The sequence below is a fragment of the Excalfactoria chinensis genome, chromosome 4 (genome assembly GCF_039878825.1).
Source record: "Excalfactoria chinensis isolate bCotChi1 chromosome 4, bCotChi1.hap2, whole genome shotgun sequence".
NCBI lineage: Eukaryota > Metazoa > Chordata > Aves > Galliformes > Phasianidae > Excalfactoria > Excalfactoria chinensis.
Window position 1 is genome coordinate 66,685,066 of NC_092828.1, and position 20,239 is coordinate 66,705,304.

The window sequence follows — 20,239 nt, forward strand, 5'->3', positions numbered from 1 at the left end:
AAAGCTGAATATAAATACAGGTTTTTGCCATTTAACACTGAATACAGGACGAAATTCTTGATCCCTTCTGATCAGAACTGACCATGCAATGCTACTTGATCAGTTTCACTGCAGCTGTTCCAGGGAGGTCCTGAGGCAAATCAATTAAGTGTGGAAGTGGCACCATTGTTAGCTTTGCACATCTGAGGTGAAGACTGAAGGGATGTCTGCATCTGGTAGTTGGTTTTGAGGCACAGATTGTCTCACTTCACTGAACCTCTGAGTCTTGAGCTGGTGAAGTTTCCAGGTGCCCTTGCATCATAATTAGAGGCTGATTATGCTCCGTGATTTCCTTATCTTCATACACAGGTAACCTTTTAATATATGACTTAGTATTGCTTGTTCTCAATGACAAGTACCCAGCCAGGTTTTAGGTCAGCTCCCCAGCAGGTCACATTCTGGCTTTGCTTTTTGGATTGTCGCTAGTAATGACAGTTAGAAATTACCACCTTGACAAGAATTTTCTGGCTTCGTTTCATTTGCTGCTGTAAATCATTTTTCCTGACAGTCTAAAAGTCAGATTTTGATAATCTGCTCTTCCATTATAACAGAACTGCAGAAGCCCATTTTCCCACCATATTCTTTTGGCTTTGTAGGATTTTCCAACATTCCTCATCGTCCTGTATCATTTGTAGCCCTGAGAGAATCTCTGTCTTGACTTCACCTTCACCTTTATACGTGAACAACCTCTGACAAGTGAAGCAAGAGAAGGTACAGCCAGAAGGCTTCCAATAGAGATCTTATGTGAATGTCAGCAACCAGCAACATGAAGATTTTTAGTTCTTATACTGAGACAGGCAGAATATGAATATTTTTCGTGCGTTCTCAAAGTCAGGAACAATTCTTAGGACAGTGCTTACTGCAAACAATTATATTCTTAACTCTATTTAGCTAAAATGGATTACAGTATAGGGGAAGATAAAGCAAACTGGATTTAAATTAATCAGTTGACTATTGTCAAGCTCAGCTTCACTGGTCTATTGTGTTGCAACTGTGAATCCAAGTCAAAATCTCCTTTTGGTACTAACAGAGTTTAACAGAGACAAAATCAGACCTTTTTTCTTCCTTGCCTTTAGCATACACATACCTCAGATGTTAAAAGGCACGTTTCCTGAAGGATGTCATTCTGGAAGAAGAGCTACTGTATACCACAAGAACATGCGTTCCTATGTATGCATGTCTACAGAAAATAGCTCTGGTTAAATCTGCAGAAGGAGGGTAAAATTAAACATTCTTTTTTTTCTATTTGGCCATTTTTCCAACCAAAGAAATAATCTAGGAAACAAAAGTCACAATGTATTCTTCTTCAATATTTATTTTGCTTCATGTGACCATGTAATTACTTAGTTTCTTTTTGCACCCCATACAGCAGATACTGAAAATACCTACAAATTCATTCCAGGGTTGTGGAATATCTGAAAAACAAGCTAACAGAATAGGATTGGGCTGCCACATACCCCAGGAATCAATACAGGATCCAATCCTATTCAACTTATTCATTAATACTGTGGATGATGGGTCTAGGCTGCTGATGATATAAAGCGGGGAAGAGTATCTGATATGCCAGACAGTCACACTGCCATGCAGAGAGACTGAACTGACTGACAGAAACTTAATCACGTGCAACAAATCAAAGTACAAACTCTACACCTGGGAATCAGTAATCTTATGTACCTGCATATGTTGAGGACTGCCCAGCTGAAAAGGTCCTTATGAACACCAAGCTGAGCATTAGCATTGGTCTTTTTCCAATGCAATGTTCCCAAGAAAGTAACATTCAGACTGAGGACACAATTTGTCAAAAGTTTGTTCTGGTAGCTGTTTTGCATACCCTGGATTTATCCCCTGCCCCACTGATCACTTTTGTCTCTGTACAACCCTGCGATTATGCTGGCAGAACTCTCTGTGATACATAAGAAAACCAAATACCATAAGGGAACAGATACAGGTAAAAATAACCCAGAAAAAACAAATGTTATTTTGAACTTAGTTCACTTCCTCCATCTAGTTTATTTTATAGCTTCATAACAGCTGAAGGAACACAGCAGAAGAAGCTGGAATAAACAGAGATCTACAAAGAGGAATGTTTTAATTTTGCTGCATCCTTCCCTGACTACTAACACCTGCTGTAAATATGGATTTCTACCAAGCAGAATTTAAATAAAGGATGTTAAGTATATCATCATCACCATATAACAAAAGCAATTCACTATAAACCTGAGTTAGCTTATAACAAGAAGCTTGAAAGGCAAAGGATAGCAGTAGTAACTACCATTGTCATGGGAGCCTTTGTAAATCTCTTGCATTAGCAAGAAAATAATTAAACAAAAATACTTTACAGTAATAACAGAACGAACATTACATTGAAGCATTCTTTTTATTTTAGGCTTTAGCCAGATTAATGCTAAAACAAAACATTATTACTTTAGCTGAATTATACGACGTAACTCTGCTAGAGAAGTAGAATACTTAGCGATAGCTGAAACAAAAAAGAAAGCTTGTTGTACACATTTAGATTCTTTTCTACATCATGTAAAGTATTTAATATGAGTTGTTACATTTCTAATGCCAAGAAGTGTTTATATTGTTGGTTTCAGCCAATATACCTGAAGCTAACCACATGTTAGATCACACTCTGCGTTCATACAGATACACATGCAAGGCCTGATGAATTAAATCTGTTTGTTACTCTGCATTGATTCAAAACAGGAGTCTCCCATTTCACAAGTGACTTATTACGCACTCATCACATAAACTGAGTAACTGAGGAACATTTTTCCACTTCTGGGGCTGTAGCTGCCTATCCAGCCACATTCCCACCCTGTAGTAGTATAGGAACCACAAACATATATTTGCCTGGGAAGGACCTGGAATGCAGGCCAGAAGGAGAACTCCACCCTCCAGCATGGCATAATCACTGTACACCCACCTTGCAGTTTAGATATAGATGAATCTAGGATATGAAGAAAAATGTCTGTTCTCACAGAACAGACAGCAGACAATAAGAAATACAAGCCATGGTTAAAATAAAGTGGAAAAAGCATCCCCAGTAACTTGGTGCCTAGTTTCTATATGTCCTCTCCTTTGAACAATGGGAAATTGTTTTGAATTGTTCCTGACTGGGTCTGCCTGCAAATTAATGCTGGCCTTCTCAGCCCATGACTGACCTGTCCTTCAAGCCGCTCAAACAACAGTGGCTCTTCTTGATTCAGTACTTAAAGCCATCGTTTTATAGAGGACAGCAACAATTACAGTGACCGCTTGCTATCACTTCACTTTTCTTGACTTTTATCTAATGACATAAACGTTTAAATGTGAACAACTCTTCAGGCATTACCTTCATATCTATTTCTGTACCATGGATCTGCTGAGCTACTGTTTTGATGATTCCAATGACAATATCCTGTAGACCTTCCCTTTCTGAATAGTAATGCAGAATGAGTCCTTTCCCCTTCTCCGCATCAGTGCATCTGAAGGAAGGGGCTCGCATACCTGGGTAAATAGTAGCAAGATGGTCATGCAGAGCATCCAGGTTCTAGAAGAAGAAATTTAAAACATGATTATAAGACATTCACTTATTACCTCTGAACAAAATAAGTACATTTCTTGCTTAATCTGACCCCATCCCTTCTTCTGTTGGTCACACTCTCTGTGCACTTGTACTACTTCTAAAACAGCCCTCAGCATTTCAGGTAGCTCAAGGTGTTCTTTTCATCTACTGTGAAAACATTTGGACACAAACAGCAGCAAAACTAGCACTATAAAAAATTACTCTAAATCTAAGAATCCATGCTGTGCTTCAAAACTTTGGTGATTAAAGACTGTATGTGTTTCTCAAATCCAAAGTGCATTCATTTGCACCCCTTCCAAATTCAAGCCCCTATATATTTAAATTAAGGCATCAAATACAAATAAGTGTGCTTTTATAGACATCAGTCTTTCCTCTGTTGTCAATGAAACAACAGGCTACTTCTATTATTGTAACAGTCAGCCCAAGTTTGCAGGGCCTGACCTCAAATACAGACTATGTTTGAGAATAAGGAGTAAGAAAAAAAACAGCAACAGGATTCATGGAACATGGCTACTGTAAAAATGTTTCAGAAAATGTCTAGAAAGGGAAAAAAAGGTCTTTTTTATTTTCAACTGATGTCTTTGACATCTTAAGTATTTTACTTTTAAATTTTAACAAGTCAAATTGACATCTGGAGAGGAAAACTAAATGTGAAATTGAGAGGCATATCTAATGAGGATAACAAAGAGAACAAAGAGATCAAAGCCACACTAAGAATACAGTGACAGCTCTGACTTTGTTTAGGAAGCAATTACCATGGCTCCAGCTTGCCATTTACTGTAAAGTATTCAATACACAAAAAGCAATCTGGTTTGCTAAACACTGTTGCAACCTAAATAATTATTTATCTGTTGTAAAACATACACACTTCCTTTACATCCTAAGCCCAGATCATTACCATATATTTCAAACGTAGTTCTCCCAGTCCCCCAAACAACTGCTATCACCAGATTCTGAATATTTTCTTCTAGCACAATGGAAAGTGAGGTGAAAATATTTTCAGTGTGCTGGCTGGCCCGTTTTCCACCTTTCAGGAGCATCTGTCAATCATCAAATCCATGGAAGCATACGGAACTTGTTTTCATGTGAGCTGTGAAGCACTTAAACAGCTGCTTCTTCTCCTGGAAGGCTTCCAGAGGAAATGAGACTCTTAGAAATGAATTCTGTAGGATGTACCCAGACTGGAACTTCCTCCTTCAGTTTTTTAGTTTGTTTTAAACTCGTGTTTTTGTTGCTATATCAACACTTCCAAACTAAAACTTGAAGAGGCAACAGTGAGGGAGTCAGTTTATTCCAGCTGTTAATGAGTATTCAGATGCAAACAGCAGAAAAATGTTTGAAGGCAAATTCTGATTATTATGGGGTTCAAGACAATTAAGTTGGAAGAGAGGTTGTGAGAGAGTCTGGATGAGAAAAGAGTGAGAGCTGACTCCAAGGAAGTGCTCCTGAATCTCCTTAATTGCCTTAAGAACTGTGTTTTTGGTAAACAAACTAATGGACCAGCTGAGAATTATTTTGGAAACAAGACTCTTTATATGGAAATAGAGGGTAAACTATCAAGTTCTACAGTCATCAACATATTTCCAGAAGAAGTTAAGCACGGCATTTTTTGGTATGGCTGTCTCATTATGAACATTTAAGTCTGGCACAAGCATTGCTAAGAAATGATGGTAGCCTCATTGTGAATGACCGCTTTCCCACCGTAATACCACATCATCACTGACTTTGTCCAAGAAACATCAAAGGTGAATCCATGTAATTTGCTCTTGAACCTCCAATCATTTTGAGCTGGGGACCTGTCCAGAATGTATTGTAGCAGCTTTCAAGTATCCACTGCATCTTTTCTCCCCCATGCATACAGACTACAGAGTGAGCAAAACACTTATTATATGCAGTCGAGAAGCAGTAGAGATGTGCATCCAGATGCAGGCATCAAAATTACTCCGACAGCCTGTCATTTAGATATCACATCACTTGTCACTTCCAACAGCAACCCCATTTTTCCTTGTGTTTGACCCATCCTAAACTGAATGGCCTAGAAGACCTTGTCTTTTTTTCCTAGATTGTCCACCTGCTGTAGGCCAGAGTAGTGGTCAGATAGAGGTAATAATTGGTTAAGTTCTCTACCTGAATTCTTGGTTACCAGATTACTCAGATGAATGCCAGAGCTTGTGCTGCTACCAGAGACACTAACTCTAGAGCTTGTTCACCCCATTGTGAAACATGAAAGGATCTCCAAGCAGGAATGAGCATGGACAGTAATAATAAATCAGACAGATCCTAGATAGTCTTAAAGAGTTATGACTGGCACCTGAAATATAAAGACATGCTGTTCAGCTCTTTGCTGTACAGAGCATGTGGAAAGTATTGTATGAGAGGAATTGATCCCCTTAAATTTATAGCATTGAAATGACGAACAAATAAATCGCCACCTAAGTGACCTCCTACCTGAGACAGAACTAATCGCTACTCCAGTGTTTGATTTTCTTACAGTAGGAAGCTACTGGATATAACAAAAACACACTTTTAGTTGCTTAGGAGGTTTTATCTTTTCACATTGCTCCCTCTCAGTACAGTGTCTTCTTTCAATATGATTTGCAATTTTTCCAGCCCTATGTTTTTCTAGAAAGTATAAATATTAGATTTGGTTGTGCTGTCTTCTTCCTCTTTCTTGAAGCCTGAAGTGTCTGTGTTTCATTTATGAATAAACTAAATTCTCTCCGAAATGTCAAGGAAAATAGAATATAAACATGAGATTTATTTTCACACACTTAAAAAACCTGCAGCCCTCTATAATTTTCAAACATTCCTGGGCTTAATACAGGTTTCAAAAAGTTCTTTTGGAATCACACGATGTATTTTAAGAATCTGACAAGAAGTCAGCATATCAAACTCAATCTGCACCTATTTTAGTGAGCATATAAATAAGCTTCCTGACCTAATGTGTCTGTTAGAAGCTGCAAAAACAATAAATCATGGATAATGTTGATTTTCCATAATAATTAAAAGCTGGAAAGCACACTGTGGGCACAATTACTGATACATCTGTCTTGTTTGAATTTACAGGAGTACATAATAACTAACATCATCTTCTAGCACTGAAATGCAAACAAAACAGCCTAAAATACTCTAATTACAAGAATATAAATGTATGCAGTTCGTACTTTTGCAGGGGTTTGGTATGTACTACAAACGCGTCCATCATTATTCATATTATGGGACAGAAAGATGAGGATACTGGATGGAAAAGGCAAGGAGAGGAAGGAAGAGAACGGGACTAACAAAGTGTACTCAAAGTGATGGAGGAATTGGATAGCTGTATCTCTTTTTCATGTCTTCTATTCTTGCTCAACCCTAACCATAATTTCAGTACATCTTTAAAAATTACACTGATCTATATGCTTCCTTTGAAGGCAGCCTATGGATTGAGCTATAATATATTATGGATGTCCAAACCCACAGACAGACAGTGGTATACAGACTGCACATTTGGTATGCATCAGATGGAGCATACACATAATTTGTCTTTTTGCCCAGCAACTACAGTTTGTGAGATTTGTAAAAGAAGTCTGTGATGAATATGTTCAGGATGCTCTGCAGTACTACAGGTTTCAGAGCAAGTAATGAGATACACAAGTAAATACCACAGTATTTCAGCAAAACAGGCACTTTGCTCTTTTCACATTCTATTACTGGAGAGAATTTTAAGGGAAAAGATGACAAAATGCTGCTAAATTCCAGTGAAAATCAATACAGTTTTGACATAGCTAGTGGGCAATCTCCTGTGAAACCTTCATCAGTTCAATGTTTTAAAACTCATTACAGCACATAGTTCACCCTTGGAGTGATCTATATAACAAATACGAAACTGTATTTGAAGTGAATAACTTCTAAGTGACAAAAAACAGATGCCCATCTTTGCTACACTTGGAAATCACACTTCAGAGAGGTCATTACATTTCTTCCATGCTACTGAAAAATTACTTCCAGTTTGTCTTGGTTTACAGCACAATGTCACAATGTTCTGAAGTTAGGAAAGCACAAAAAAAAGAACAGCTGCTCTATCCCATCCTCAGCTGACATACAAAAACAATTCCCTATCTTAGAAACAAGCTGTGTATGAGCCCTAGCCCTGTACATAACGTACAGTTATAAATAACAACTATCTATAATCAGTCAAAGAGAACTTTGGATGAGAAATATCCTACAGGTCTGAAGACCACATTTTCTGTTAATATGAACAACATAAAGCCCTTTTAATTAACATGTACAGGCAGTCTGGTGTTTTTTTCTCGTCTTTTGTACTCCATACTTTTGCTACCTGTGAAAACTCCTGTTTTAACTTTTAATTTGAAGCTACAATGAAAATTTCAGATGTATGATTGCTTCCATGAATGCCAGCTTACCTGCCCTCTCAACTCACTGTTCATGAAATCAAACAAAGAGGACTGTTCAAAGCGAAAAATAGTACTTCAAGAGGTAACTGAAGACTATATTAACCAAGAGGGATACAGAACAGCAATGCCAAAAATGCTAGGCAGAAAAAAGCTCTAAAGAATACAAATACCAAGGCATACATCTTCCATAGACCTCTACACAAATAATTGTAAAGCTACACAGTACAACTTTTATTTCTACATTCCATCCTAACCTGCTGGCTTGACCCTACTTCTGTCTGGTCCCCTGTGCCTACATTTTGGCATAAAAGTCTTACCTGCAAAAATTCTCTGACATTTGATCCCAGAACACGCAGAATTGTATCATAGCCAGATTCTTGACAAAACACAAAAAACATCTTCCCAAACATCTGAAGAATTTCGCCAGCGTTCAGATCTAGTAAAAACAGGAAAATGTGCTTCAGTTCACACATTAACAGTATCTAAACTGCACCCAGATCCAGAAGGCCAAGAATACGAGGACAACAAGAGTCAGAGTGCATAAACAAGCAATGCATATCAAATACAGGAATTTCAGGAGGATTTACAGATTATCTTTATGCATTTTGCTTATGCATAGCAGTTTAGATTTTGATACAGATAAGGAAGCAGTACTTGCAAATAAAGGAACTCAGCAACACCTTAATCTGGGGAGCTACTTCTGGTTTACAACAGCATGAAAGTACATCAGCTGCATCAATTCAACATGACAACTAGTATGGGTCTGCAGATAAAAGAAAGCTGATGGGAATAATCATACCTTTTAAACCACAGGACGGTGATGCAATTACTGAAAATGAATGCTACCCAAATAAACAGCAGATATGAAATAAGATGTGTCATAAATCACTTCATAACTCAGCATCTTTGCTCAGCAGAGGATGCAGAAGGCGTGGACTGCTGCCAAAGCAGTGGTTGAAATCTGGGTGCATTAGCAAGGTTGTTACAGTGATACATTGTTACTTCATGACCATTTTGTAACACTGATGATGCTTTGAGGATTAGATATATTGCTACAATTTAAGATGTATCTATGACTTAGAATATTACTTGGAAGTAATACCAATCACTTAAAGGAATAAAAGGAATATCTGAGATAAATAAATAACAATAAAATCCTTTCTGCTGCTATTTTTTTTAATCTCTGACCATTATAATGTTTCACATCCTCTGTGCTAAGTCCTGTTTCTCTATGCTGCGTGGACTTTCCCGTTGTTGGTGTTTTTCAGTCTTACATATAATGAGTGGTCAAAGAAGATATCCATACTACTTACTAAGAACCTTGCTTGCAGCTGCAACCAGGTCATAGGTTTTGGAATCATCATATATTATTCTGACAAGAAACTGTCCTTCTTCATCCAGCTGTGCCTCCTTCCTATAAAGGAAATAAAACATTTCTGGATGAGGGAGAAACACCAAATCTGCAAAATGGCTATACATTGTTTGGTATTACTCTTATAAATAATGCAAGTCTGCAAATTATACACTAAGGAATGTACGTAATATGCAAAGCTAAAAATACAACTGCTTCACACCTCAGGGTAATTAAGATACAACACCACTATCTTATGACCATTTATGCTTCAAAAATACTAAATGAAATTAGTTGGGGTAAAATAAACATAACTTTTTGGTACAGAGCCTCACAACAAAGTTGCAGAACTAATAAAGATAGAATTTGTATTTTAAAAAGGGAAATATCCAGGAATAGAAAAGGCATCAAAAAAAGATCTCATTCTTTAACAAAACTAGGCGTGCCGTATGAATCGAGATACTCATCAACTAACCCCTGAAAGAATTATTTCTCTAATAATCAAACAAATCACAAGGAACATTTATTAGCACAGTGATAATGAAGGGCTCTTACTACAGTAAGACAGAAATGCTTCTTAAGATAGAATGGAAACATACTGCTTAAAAGCCAATATTCTAACTGCTCTAGACTTGTAACAATCACCGGAAGAATTTTAAACCTTTAAAAATGGATTTTAAACCTACTGTCTAAAATCCTACAACATCTTTTACAATGAAATCTTTGTCTTTACCACCATATAACAGTTCACCAATCAGAACAAAATTCCTTAACTGAAGCTTAACTTCTAGTTCTATAGAGCCAGCATTACCTACTTCAAAAATGAAATCAAACAAACAAATAATGTCCACATAACAACTCAAGTTTACTGTTTCACTTGAATAACCCATCCATACAAACACAGAAATATTCTCAGCATTATTCAACAGAGAGAAGACTGAGGATTAACTATTCTGATTTGTGTTAAAACTGATAGATAACAAATGGTACCGCTGATAAGGCCCGATTCCAATTTATTATATTACTCTATTGATCTAAATGAAATTAATGGTCAGTTAACCCTCCAGAGAATAATTATAAGTCTTTGACAATCTGTCCACTATCAGTAGAAGTCAAGAATGCATTATTTTCAAATCCTTTATTTGCTTCTTGCTTTAATCATGCCCACTGCATTCTTACCATTTATCAAACACTTAGTATTAGATTATTTTTGTATTTAAAATATCTGTCTGCTTTGTTATGACGTGTATGAACGGGCATTATGAGCTGAAAACAAGTGAAACAACTTTCCCAAAGCAGCAAAATGAGGCTGCAGTGTTTGGGTGAGACTAAAATTCCTATAGAATGGATGCAGAAGGAACAACTTTTGTTAGTAATGGCGTGAAAAAATATTAATAATCTCAAGATGTTGTTCACAAAAGGAATGAAAGAACAGACACGAAAAAGATAAAGGATGGTATTATTTTTTATGAATAATTATTGCAATGATTTATTCATTATGTCAATAAATAGTGCATTAATAAAAAAGCAAGAGAAATGGTTTGTATGCACACAGTCCCCTGTGACTCTTATTTTCACATTTCATTCTTCTGATCCTCTCCTTCAGCCATTCTCTGAGGACTTCAAATCAGCCCGCAGGCTATCAAGTCCCACTGATTCCTGAAAATAGCTGATACAACACAGATTCCATCTTTCCCTAAGTAGGAAGAGAGCTAGGGCTATTAGCAGGCAACGCTGTCCTGAAGCATATGAGATCAGTCAAAAATGAGAAAGTGAAGTTTACATTTGCTAACTACTGAACTGAAATAGGAAGAGAAAAAATCATCTTGGTTCTTTGATTCCCCTAACACGGTATGCAACTGGAAGTCAAATGCTGTTTAGGGAGAAGTTTGCACAAGGGTGAGCAAACTTTCCCACGTCCCGGATGCACACTGTGCCTTCACTTAGTCTCTGTTCCCAGTCAAACCACAAAGAAAAACATACACATCTGAAAAAGCAATGAACATCCTCTAAAGCACTGCATACTTGTAAAAGCCACTGGATGAAGTTTTTCTGCGTGAGAAATTCCTGCATGATCTTCTTAAAACTCCTTCGAGGAGGTAATGTTGCCAATCCCCCCTCCAAAACCTTCTCATGTCCCTCTAGGAAGCAGTGGGTGAAAACAGAGGTTTGAGGGAAGGTCCATCTTGAAAGGTAATGTGCCAGAAAGCACAGCTGAAGTGTCTTTACATTAATGAATGCCGCATGGGAAATAAGCAGGGGGAGTTGGAAACCATGATGTGCTTGGAAAATTATGATCTGGTTGCTATAGTGGGAACATGGTGGGATGAATCTCACTACTGGCATACTGTGATTGAGGGCTACATGCTCTTCAGAAAGGACAGACAGTAGGAGAGAGGTGGAGTTGCCCTCTATGTTAGGAAGAGGATAGATTGCAAAGAGTTGTGTCTAAGTAACAGCCATGACCAGGTTGAAAGCTTATGGGTGAAAATCAGGGGTCAGCTCAGTAAAGGGCATCTAGTGGTTGAGGTCTGCTACAGGCCACCTCATCAGGGGGAGTCTGCTGATGAGGCCTTCTTGCTTCAATTGCAGGAGGCAGGCTCTTGTCCTGATGGGGGATTTCAACCACCCAGATATCTGCTGGGATAGCAGCACAGCAGGTGGCAGACAATCCAGGAGACTGCTGAAGTCTGCTGAGGACTGGTCCAGGTACTAGATGCACTGACCCATGGCAAAGCCTTACTGGACCTGGTGACTACTGATGCGGAGCAGAGCATTAGAGAGGTTAAGATTGGAGGCAGTCTGGGCTGCAGTGATTGTGCCCTGGTGGAGTTTGTAATCTGGAGGAATGCAGGCCTGGTAAAATGTAAAGACAGGACCCCAAACTCTAGGAGAGCAAACTTCCGGCTGCTCAAAGAACTGCTGGGTGGGATCTCCTGGGAAAATATCTTTAAGGGCACAGGAACAGAACAGAGCTGGCAGCTCTTTAAGGACACCCTTCTGAGAGTGCAAGAGCTCTCCACCCCCCAGCAGATAAAACTTAGCAGAGGAGGCGAGCATCCAGCATGGCTAAGCAATGACCTGCAGCTTAAACTAAAGGAAGAGAGTTTGGGCTGTTGTGCTTTTTCTTTGCTAGACGGGTTACCCAATCTGCTCCCTTATCAGTTCACAAAAGCTGCCGTACACCTAGAACAACAGGCACTTCAGTGACATCAGCTGAAGCCTTGTCTCCTGTCCCCAGTGCAGTCAACTGGATTTCTGAAGCCTTTCTGCTTCCCTTGGTAACCTGACAGCCACAAGAACTTGATGAAGTCTTTCTCTCAGAAATAACTGATTATCCTCAAAGCTTCACATGATAAAGAAATGCTGCTGTACATTTATCACCAATGGCCAATGCAACATGACAACACTCATTTTTACAGAGGCATTTGTTCTTCAGCAAAATTGCAGGTCCTTTAATAACACTGTTAGGCAGCAGAGCATCACAGCTATCAGCACCAGAGAGGGTAAACACAACGTGAATGCTAGCAGTCTAGGAAACAGGACAAAGCCATTCAAACATTCATTTAGGTGATGGGGCAACTACCAGGTGGTTTCCCCATGACTGTAGTTTTCTCACCCAAATGCCTGAGCCCTACCTGATTACCCTATCTATCTGTCTGCATTCACACCAAGGAGCTGCTTCTATGGCAAGAGTGATATGAAGAAATATGATAACCATGATAGCATACTGTCAGCTTTTTGAAGTCATTGTGGTTGGCTGGCCATCAGCTATCATTCCTCCAGCGAGATACAGCTCTTTTTACTCCACAACCTATGAGTATCACGTATGAAAACAAACCTGCCTGTGCAGAACAAGGTGTGACTACAAATCAGTGTGCGAACCTTAAAAAACCAGAAGGCTGCAATTGTTCTCATCTGAACAGCTTTCCTCCTGGCTGACAAGTAGTTCCCAAGCAGGGATTAGAACAGGAATATGAAACGGCCACCTTCAGTGTACAGAATTCCCATTTGCTTGGCTGTATTTCATACAAAACTTCATAATTCACATCCTTATGAAAAACCGTAGCACCTCCCTTGAAACATTTTACTGCAGTATTTACTCTCAGATGTTTTTTGTTTTGTTGTTGTTTTTTTTTTACCAGACAATCTCTGCAGACTCTTGTGCTTGATCACAGAATTATTAGCAGCAGTAACATGGTAAATTTCTTAAGGGCTTAACTGGAAATGAACCAAAAGCAACAAGTCCTGGCAAATTCCCAATTCCTTTTCTTACTAAATCTTTAATGAGGCAGCAGAACTACAGTAGCAAGCTTTTAACTTTCACACATCCTTCCTTTCAAAATAATTTCTATGTAAAATAGAGCATGATTTACAAGTAACGTCTCATTTCCATTTCTAGAGGCAAAAGAAGGGTTTACTACCCGATAAGTATATGCTCAAAAACATAAAAAAATCTCAGTGGTCTGATGCTCTTGCCTGAACTGACTTCTGTTGTTAGCACACCAGATCTGCTATTTCATGGTTCAAAACTTACATCCCGCATTATCTGTCCTACCAGCTACGCTCTGGAAGCCCTTCTATTCCCTCTGGGCTAATTTTGAATGATTACACAGAGCTATCCCAATTGTGGGGAACAAAGACTCCAGCCTAGGCTTTCCTAAAATGTGTTTTCCTCCAGAATATTTACATAAGTCACGTTAATCTGTGGAAAACTTGGGGAAAAACAATCTTAACAAACGCACCACAGAAAACAACAGTTATTTGAGGACATTTCCTACGTACAGGTTTGACATTGACATCATTCAGGCCCACAGAAAAATTACTACAGAGCTGATCAAAGCAGGCTCAAGTCCTGAAGCAGCTTTTCCTCTATCGGTCATGCTAACACCCTCAAATTGCTGGTCTATCAGCTTGGAACAGTGGCACAGGCAACCCTACATGTGTACAATTGGCCCTTTGAAAGTCTTTTCCATTGTGAAGCTAGTTTAGCATTTGAAAAATCAGTGCTAATGTTCAAAGGCAATGTTAATAATTCACAGAGATGAATGAGACGCTAAGCGCTAACAAATATTCAGGCTAAAACTGTTTTTAAAACGAGAACAGATCTTGCACTACAAATTGTTAAACCACAGGTTGCACATTTTTCTTTCACTCATGGTCTTCAAACTGAAAAAAGAAACCCTCAAAAAGACATGGTATGGAAAAAAAAAACAACTAATTCTCTAATTACAGGTATTTTTCATTTGAATGCATAGGAAAAAACTTGCTATTATTGCTGATCTTTAAGTTCTTGGAAACGCTGGAAATACTTTCTGGTTTTAGTTGTTTTAAGGCTCTCTTTCTGCTCTCTCAAGAGATCTTACAGGTGACATAGTAGGACAAGATGCCATCTCAGCTTGGTCCCAGGTACATCTTTTACTTATGTAGTATAACTTGCACAAAGTGGATTTGAATGTATTTCTGCTGTCAGAATGTAGCAATTAAAAGTGATTTGAATCTATCATTACCAAGTAGAAGGTTGCTGATTCCAGAACTTTAGAATTCATGCAGTTTGCTATTCTACCTCTGTAGTTAGTTGTAAAGCTGGAACTTAAAATAACAACAGTAAGAAACACTTTCAGAAATCAGAATTGTAACTGGAATTCTTCCTATCAAACTCTGGCCTTAAAAGCATGCTCTGGGTGTGTCACCTTCAACACATCACAACAGCAGCCACTTTGAAGACCACCTCTAGGACTTCTTCCATGATAGGCATTGTTTTTTCTGGGACTTGTGCCACCATTGTGCTTAACTATTCTTGGCATACCAAGGATGGAAAAAGTGCCCGTTAATTTGAAGAGACCAGTCAAAACAATCTTAATGACAAAATAACACTTCTGCACTTAGAAACCTAGTGTGATTCTGATCTCACTGATAAGGGTTTGTTGAGCTTAACTGCAATCCAAGAGAAACACTGTGAAACAGAATTACGTGTGTCAGAGCTAAAGAAGGTACTGGTGAAACCAGAATCATCACCTTTGCACCTCTCTTACATTAGGATTACAAATTCACCACTCATTGCAGTACTTAACATGTGGTTTGTGTTTTCAAAATGCTTATCCTTTTCCATGTGTTTCACAAAGACGCTTTGCTTAATGTATTTAAAATATTGATTCAATATTCCCAGTCTCCTCAATTGAAAAAAAAAAAATAGACTTGCACATGCTATGCACGGGCCAGAGATATTTTAAACAGCCAACTGGGAAAAACATAAATTATATTAAGTTACAAGATTAGGGGGAAAAAAAATGGGAATCTGTCCAGGAAAATGACGTCCTGGGTAAAGTAAATAGGTATATTTATAGACTTCAGAGCTCTGAGCTATTTCCCAGTTTTACAGGCTGGAGATGAGAATGTTTAATGTAGGTTTTCCAAACAAGATAATCCTAGAAGATACAGATAACAAACGTCCAAGTTTTTTGTTACTAATACAAATACTAAAAATATTATGAAAAAACACAAAGCTAGAAACATTTTGCTTCCTTTTACATAAGTGGACTAAAAGAAATGGTATTTGCAATACCATTTCTTTTAAAAATATCATTTATAAGAGTGAGTGATATGTTTATAACACCTGGTATCATGACAGATCTAAAAGCAATTCGCCGTTCTGGGAAAGCTGCAAAGTACCTAAAGAGATACTGCCTGCATACTTACATCATATTCCATAGTATGGCACTATTTCTTTTTTAGCCAGGCCTTTCCCAGATTAATTATAGAACTCTGCATCCGCACAGTTAAAAATCCTGACCTCCATCCAGATCCGTCTGCTGTGGGGATCTGAAGGAGCATCAAATGCAGTGAACTGACTCTATAAATGCTGTGAATCATAACCTTCAGGCCCAAGGAGAATCATCTATTCTTTGTAATAAATTCGTTGTGGATTGGGAAAGGCACATACAGAGCAAGCTCACTGCAGCTCAACAATGCAGGAGAGAAGATTCACATGAAGTCACTACCAGCACTCTGATATATAGTTATATATGTCTACATGGTAAAATCCATAACCTGCTTGAAAGGTACCTGGACTTCTTCTACAGTTCTTGGATGAGAAGTGCATAAGAAAGGAATAGAAAATCTAACAATTAGATGGGAAAAATCCCAAAGGCATTAAAATGATAAAACAACCAATGTTAAGTGCTAGGCACATCCAAATGTACATGTGAGATGTCTAAAAGGAGTTTAGGAGCAAGCTTCTGTTGCAAATTAACCCTTGCTGAGAAACACCACCAAAAATAAATGGAAGGACTATCTAACACTTTAACTATATGTGATACCTAAGTATGGTTCATAGTAACATGAGTGAAGTTCACTCAGAGGGTGGTGACACAATGGAACAGGTTGCCCAAGGAGGTTGTGGATGCCCCATCCCTGGAGGCATTCAAGGCCAAGCTGGATGCAGCTCTGGGCATCCTGGTCTGGTGGTTGGTGACCCCCCCATGGCAGGCAGGTTGTAATTATGGCACTGCCACAGAGCAGAAAATAATGACATGTAACAAACAAAATGGTCAAAAGGCTTCATGAATTCTGGATGCCCAGTTTGAGACAGGCACTGTTCTTTTGAGGTACTCAGGACTTCAATGGCCAAAACACAGCTCTCACAGCCTTTACATGCCACCATGTTAGTACGTTTTTTTAAAGGAAAATGACAGCTATGTCATTAACTTTGCTACCATACATTGAACAGTTTTTCTATCGCTGCAGCTGAACCCAAGCTGAATTTATGAAAGGAGATTTCTGCTTACGTTATTCAAAGATAACTATGCCACAATAATTACCCAGCTCCTTTTAACCATTACAGGACAGTTATAGCACATTTTGATGAGTGAACAAGCTCAGATGCTTGGTAGCTGACAATGCACAAGGTTTTGAATGTGACAACATTTTCTTTCCTGGAAGGACAAGTGACTGCCTTTTGCTCTCCACATTGCTCACTACCATTCATTGTACTCATGTAAATACTTCACTACCCAGCTGGCTCCCTTGTTACAATACTGTTCTTTCCAGAAAGCCATCTTCTCTTTAAGAGCAGAGCCTGACTACTGAACGCTACAAGACAAGGCTTCCCAACTGAAAGACAGAAGCAAGACCCATCAGCTTCCTGTACTTACACAGCTAAGAGTTAGTCAAACATTTCATACCTTTCCATTACATTCTTCCAAAACATTGCCTGAGTAGTGCTGACCAAAGGCTTTAGTTGATGTTCAGCTCCACAGTAAGCATGTGCAAAAATGAGAAGTAGGATGTGTGAAGACATCCATGCAGTCCACTGGACTACATTTGCAAAGTACAGTTTATAGATCAACAGCCTTGGAATCCCTGGAACGGAACAGTGGCTACTTGCTGAACCAGAACTATGGACTCTCCATCTCTGATGATTTCAAAGGCATAGCTTGATAAAAAAGACAGCTAAACCCTGTTTAGTCAACAGTGTTGGCTGGAACAGAGAGTGGGTTAGACGACCTCCAGATGCCCCTTCAACCAATGTTTTGTGATGCTCTGATAAGATTAATCCATTTCAATGAATGGATTCGTGAAAAAAAAACAACCATCGTGGTCACAAAAACCTCCTACTCAAGGGTACCCAAAAAATTGTGTCAGATCAATAAGACAGCTGTGCTGGCAATTAAAACTGTCCCAAAATAAACTGGATAAAACAGTATAGAAAACATTCAACTGGAAGAAGGCTGCCTTCTCCAAGTTAGATAATCAGCTTCTCCCTTAAAACATACAATATCAAAAGATCACATTAAGCTATGTCATCTAACTATGTAGTATATTGAGGCCTTACAATATTAGTGTAACCACTCGTCTTTTTAAAATACATCTTATACTTGTGGCTATGTACCAGTACTACTTATCTATGGTAAATAAATGAACAGCACAAACAACAGTCTCAGCATGAAGATGCACGAAATCCCAGCCCCATAATTTATCACTACTTAAAAATGAAGAAGGCCATTGCTGTATCTCACGGGTTGGACCCAAGAAAGCAGGTCCCACGGAAGGCAGACAAGCAAACAGACAGACTTACTTGATGTCCTCCCAGACAGCGGGCCCGTAGTTCCGGATGACGAGCAGCTCCAGGGCGTGATTGACGAACCCGTACTGCGGGAGGGTAAGGCGGCAGCGCGGTCAGACACCGGACGGACCCCCACGACACCGGACGGACCCCCATGACACCGGCCCGACGAGCCCACCCCGGAGCCCCTCACCGCCGAGGGAAGCGGCCACTCCGCCGTGCCACCCCCGCCCCAAGCCCAAAACGGCTGGGGCCCAGCCGCCCTCCCGCTTCAACCCCCACAGGCTGCTTCAGCCCGTTCTCGCCACGAGCCAGGCTGGGCCCGATCCGACCATCCCAGCCACCCTCTGGCGATGCCCGGATCCCGGACAGGGAGAGGGATCCGCGGAGCTCACCATGATGCCGTCGCCGCTGCCGCCGAGCAGAAGAGAGGTCCTGACCGCCTCGCCACCTCCCCTGCAGCCGGCCCGTCTGGCATCCGCCGACAGCCAATGGGAAGCGCGGCCGTCACCCTAATAGCCAATGGCGAGCGCGGCCAACGTGCTTTCCTCCAATCGGAGGCAGAGGCGGGACTAGAGGCGGCTGAGGGATGTGGCTGCGGGATGTGGCTGCGGGGAGAGAGCTGGGGACGGGAGGGTGGGAGTGCGGGGGTCGGCGTTCACCGCCGCTTGCAGTGAAGCAGCGGCTGCTTCGCGTTAACCATCGCCTCCTGCTGCCGGCCGCCCCGCCGCCACCCCCGACAAGGGAAGGCTTGCGTGAGCAGAATGCTGCGGAGCTATTGCTGACGCGATGCCTGCAAAACATGAGAACGCCCATCCTTCTCTCTCTTTTCATTTGTTGTTCCCGATGCTCTTTCCTCAGGGAACCGTCGAAATCTCTGCCCGACAGCGATTAATTTCATTGCAATTTCATTGCAGTTTCATTGCAGTCCCTTTTTAAAGGCTTGGAAGACATTGAATTAAAAAATTCAATCGAGTGATTCGCTGAGTAGGGTTATTTTCCATTCCAGGTGCCTGCTGAGTCAAGGCTATGTGATAAGTCTTCAGGTAACATTGGGTTTCACCTAGGGGATGACAGGCTTTAAGTCAACAGATGCACTACATGTTAGACAAGTTGTAATACTGGGCTGCATTTTCAAAGTCCAGCCCTACCAGTTGTTAGGCATTAGGACGCATGTGTTATGCTTATCAAACAACTCGTATTCAGGCTGTGCAAGATGTACTTCCCTAAAGGTTGCTGTTCATGTACTGTAGCATGCAATCACATTCCTATTTGGGGTCCCTTGTGCACTTGGTTTGTGACTTGCTGCCATCTACATTTTGGTATTCAAGAGCAAGAGATTGTGGTACTGGCCACAGCGGTGGAATGCTGGCATGAGAAGCCTTCTAGAAAGAGCTATCCATAACAATTCCAAGAAGGCATCTTCTCCCCTTTGTGTTCCATTGAAGCCTTGTCTACTTGACATGAGTTTTCTGTGTTGGCCACTAGAAAACCAGGAGAGATGCAGTGTGTGACTGTAGGAGAAAAGCTGCTGCACCTTTCAAGTGCTATATGCATTTTTAACTGACGTGACATGCTGACTTCATCTGGGAATTGTTGAGATCCAGGAAAGTAAAAAGCAACATAGGATCCTTTTATTCTGTATTAAAGGACAGTTGCTGAGACAATAGCTTTGGGAGAGCCACTGGTTGGCCAAAAACTTTTACACTCATTTCAATGTGGTTTGCGTTAATATACAACCACTGTAAGCCACAGCATTTTATTAAGTTGCTTTTTTTTTTTTTATTTTATTTTTATTTTTTACTTCAGATTTTGCT

General features: G+C 39.9%; 1 protein-coding gene across 1 annotated transcript in view; it reads right to left on the reverse strand.

Moving 5' to 3' along the window:
* GUCY1B1 (guanylate cyclase 1 soluble subunit beta 1) overlaps positions 1 to 19,163 on the reverse strand; it is a 33,850-nt gene extending 14,687 nt beyond the window's left edge. The window contains exons 1-5 of the mRNA XM_072336422.1: positions 18,818 to 19,163; positions 18,435 to 18,508; positions 9,321 to 9,421; positions 8,325 to 8,443; positions 3,377 to 3,574 (exon numbers count right to left, since the gene is read on the reverse strand). Coding sequence (XP_072192523.1) covers positions 3,377 to 3,574; positions 8,325 to 8,443; positions 9,321 to 9,421; positions 18,435 to 18,508; positions 18,818 to 18,820 — 495 coding nt within the window. The 5' untranslated portion in view covers positions 18,821 to 19,163. The remainder of the gene's footprint in view (positions 1 to 3,376; positions 3,575 to 8,324; positions 8,444 to 9,320; positions 9,422 to 18,434; positions 18,509 to 18,817) is intronic.
* Between the last annotated feature and the right edge of the window lie 1,076 nt (positions 19,164 to 20,239).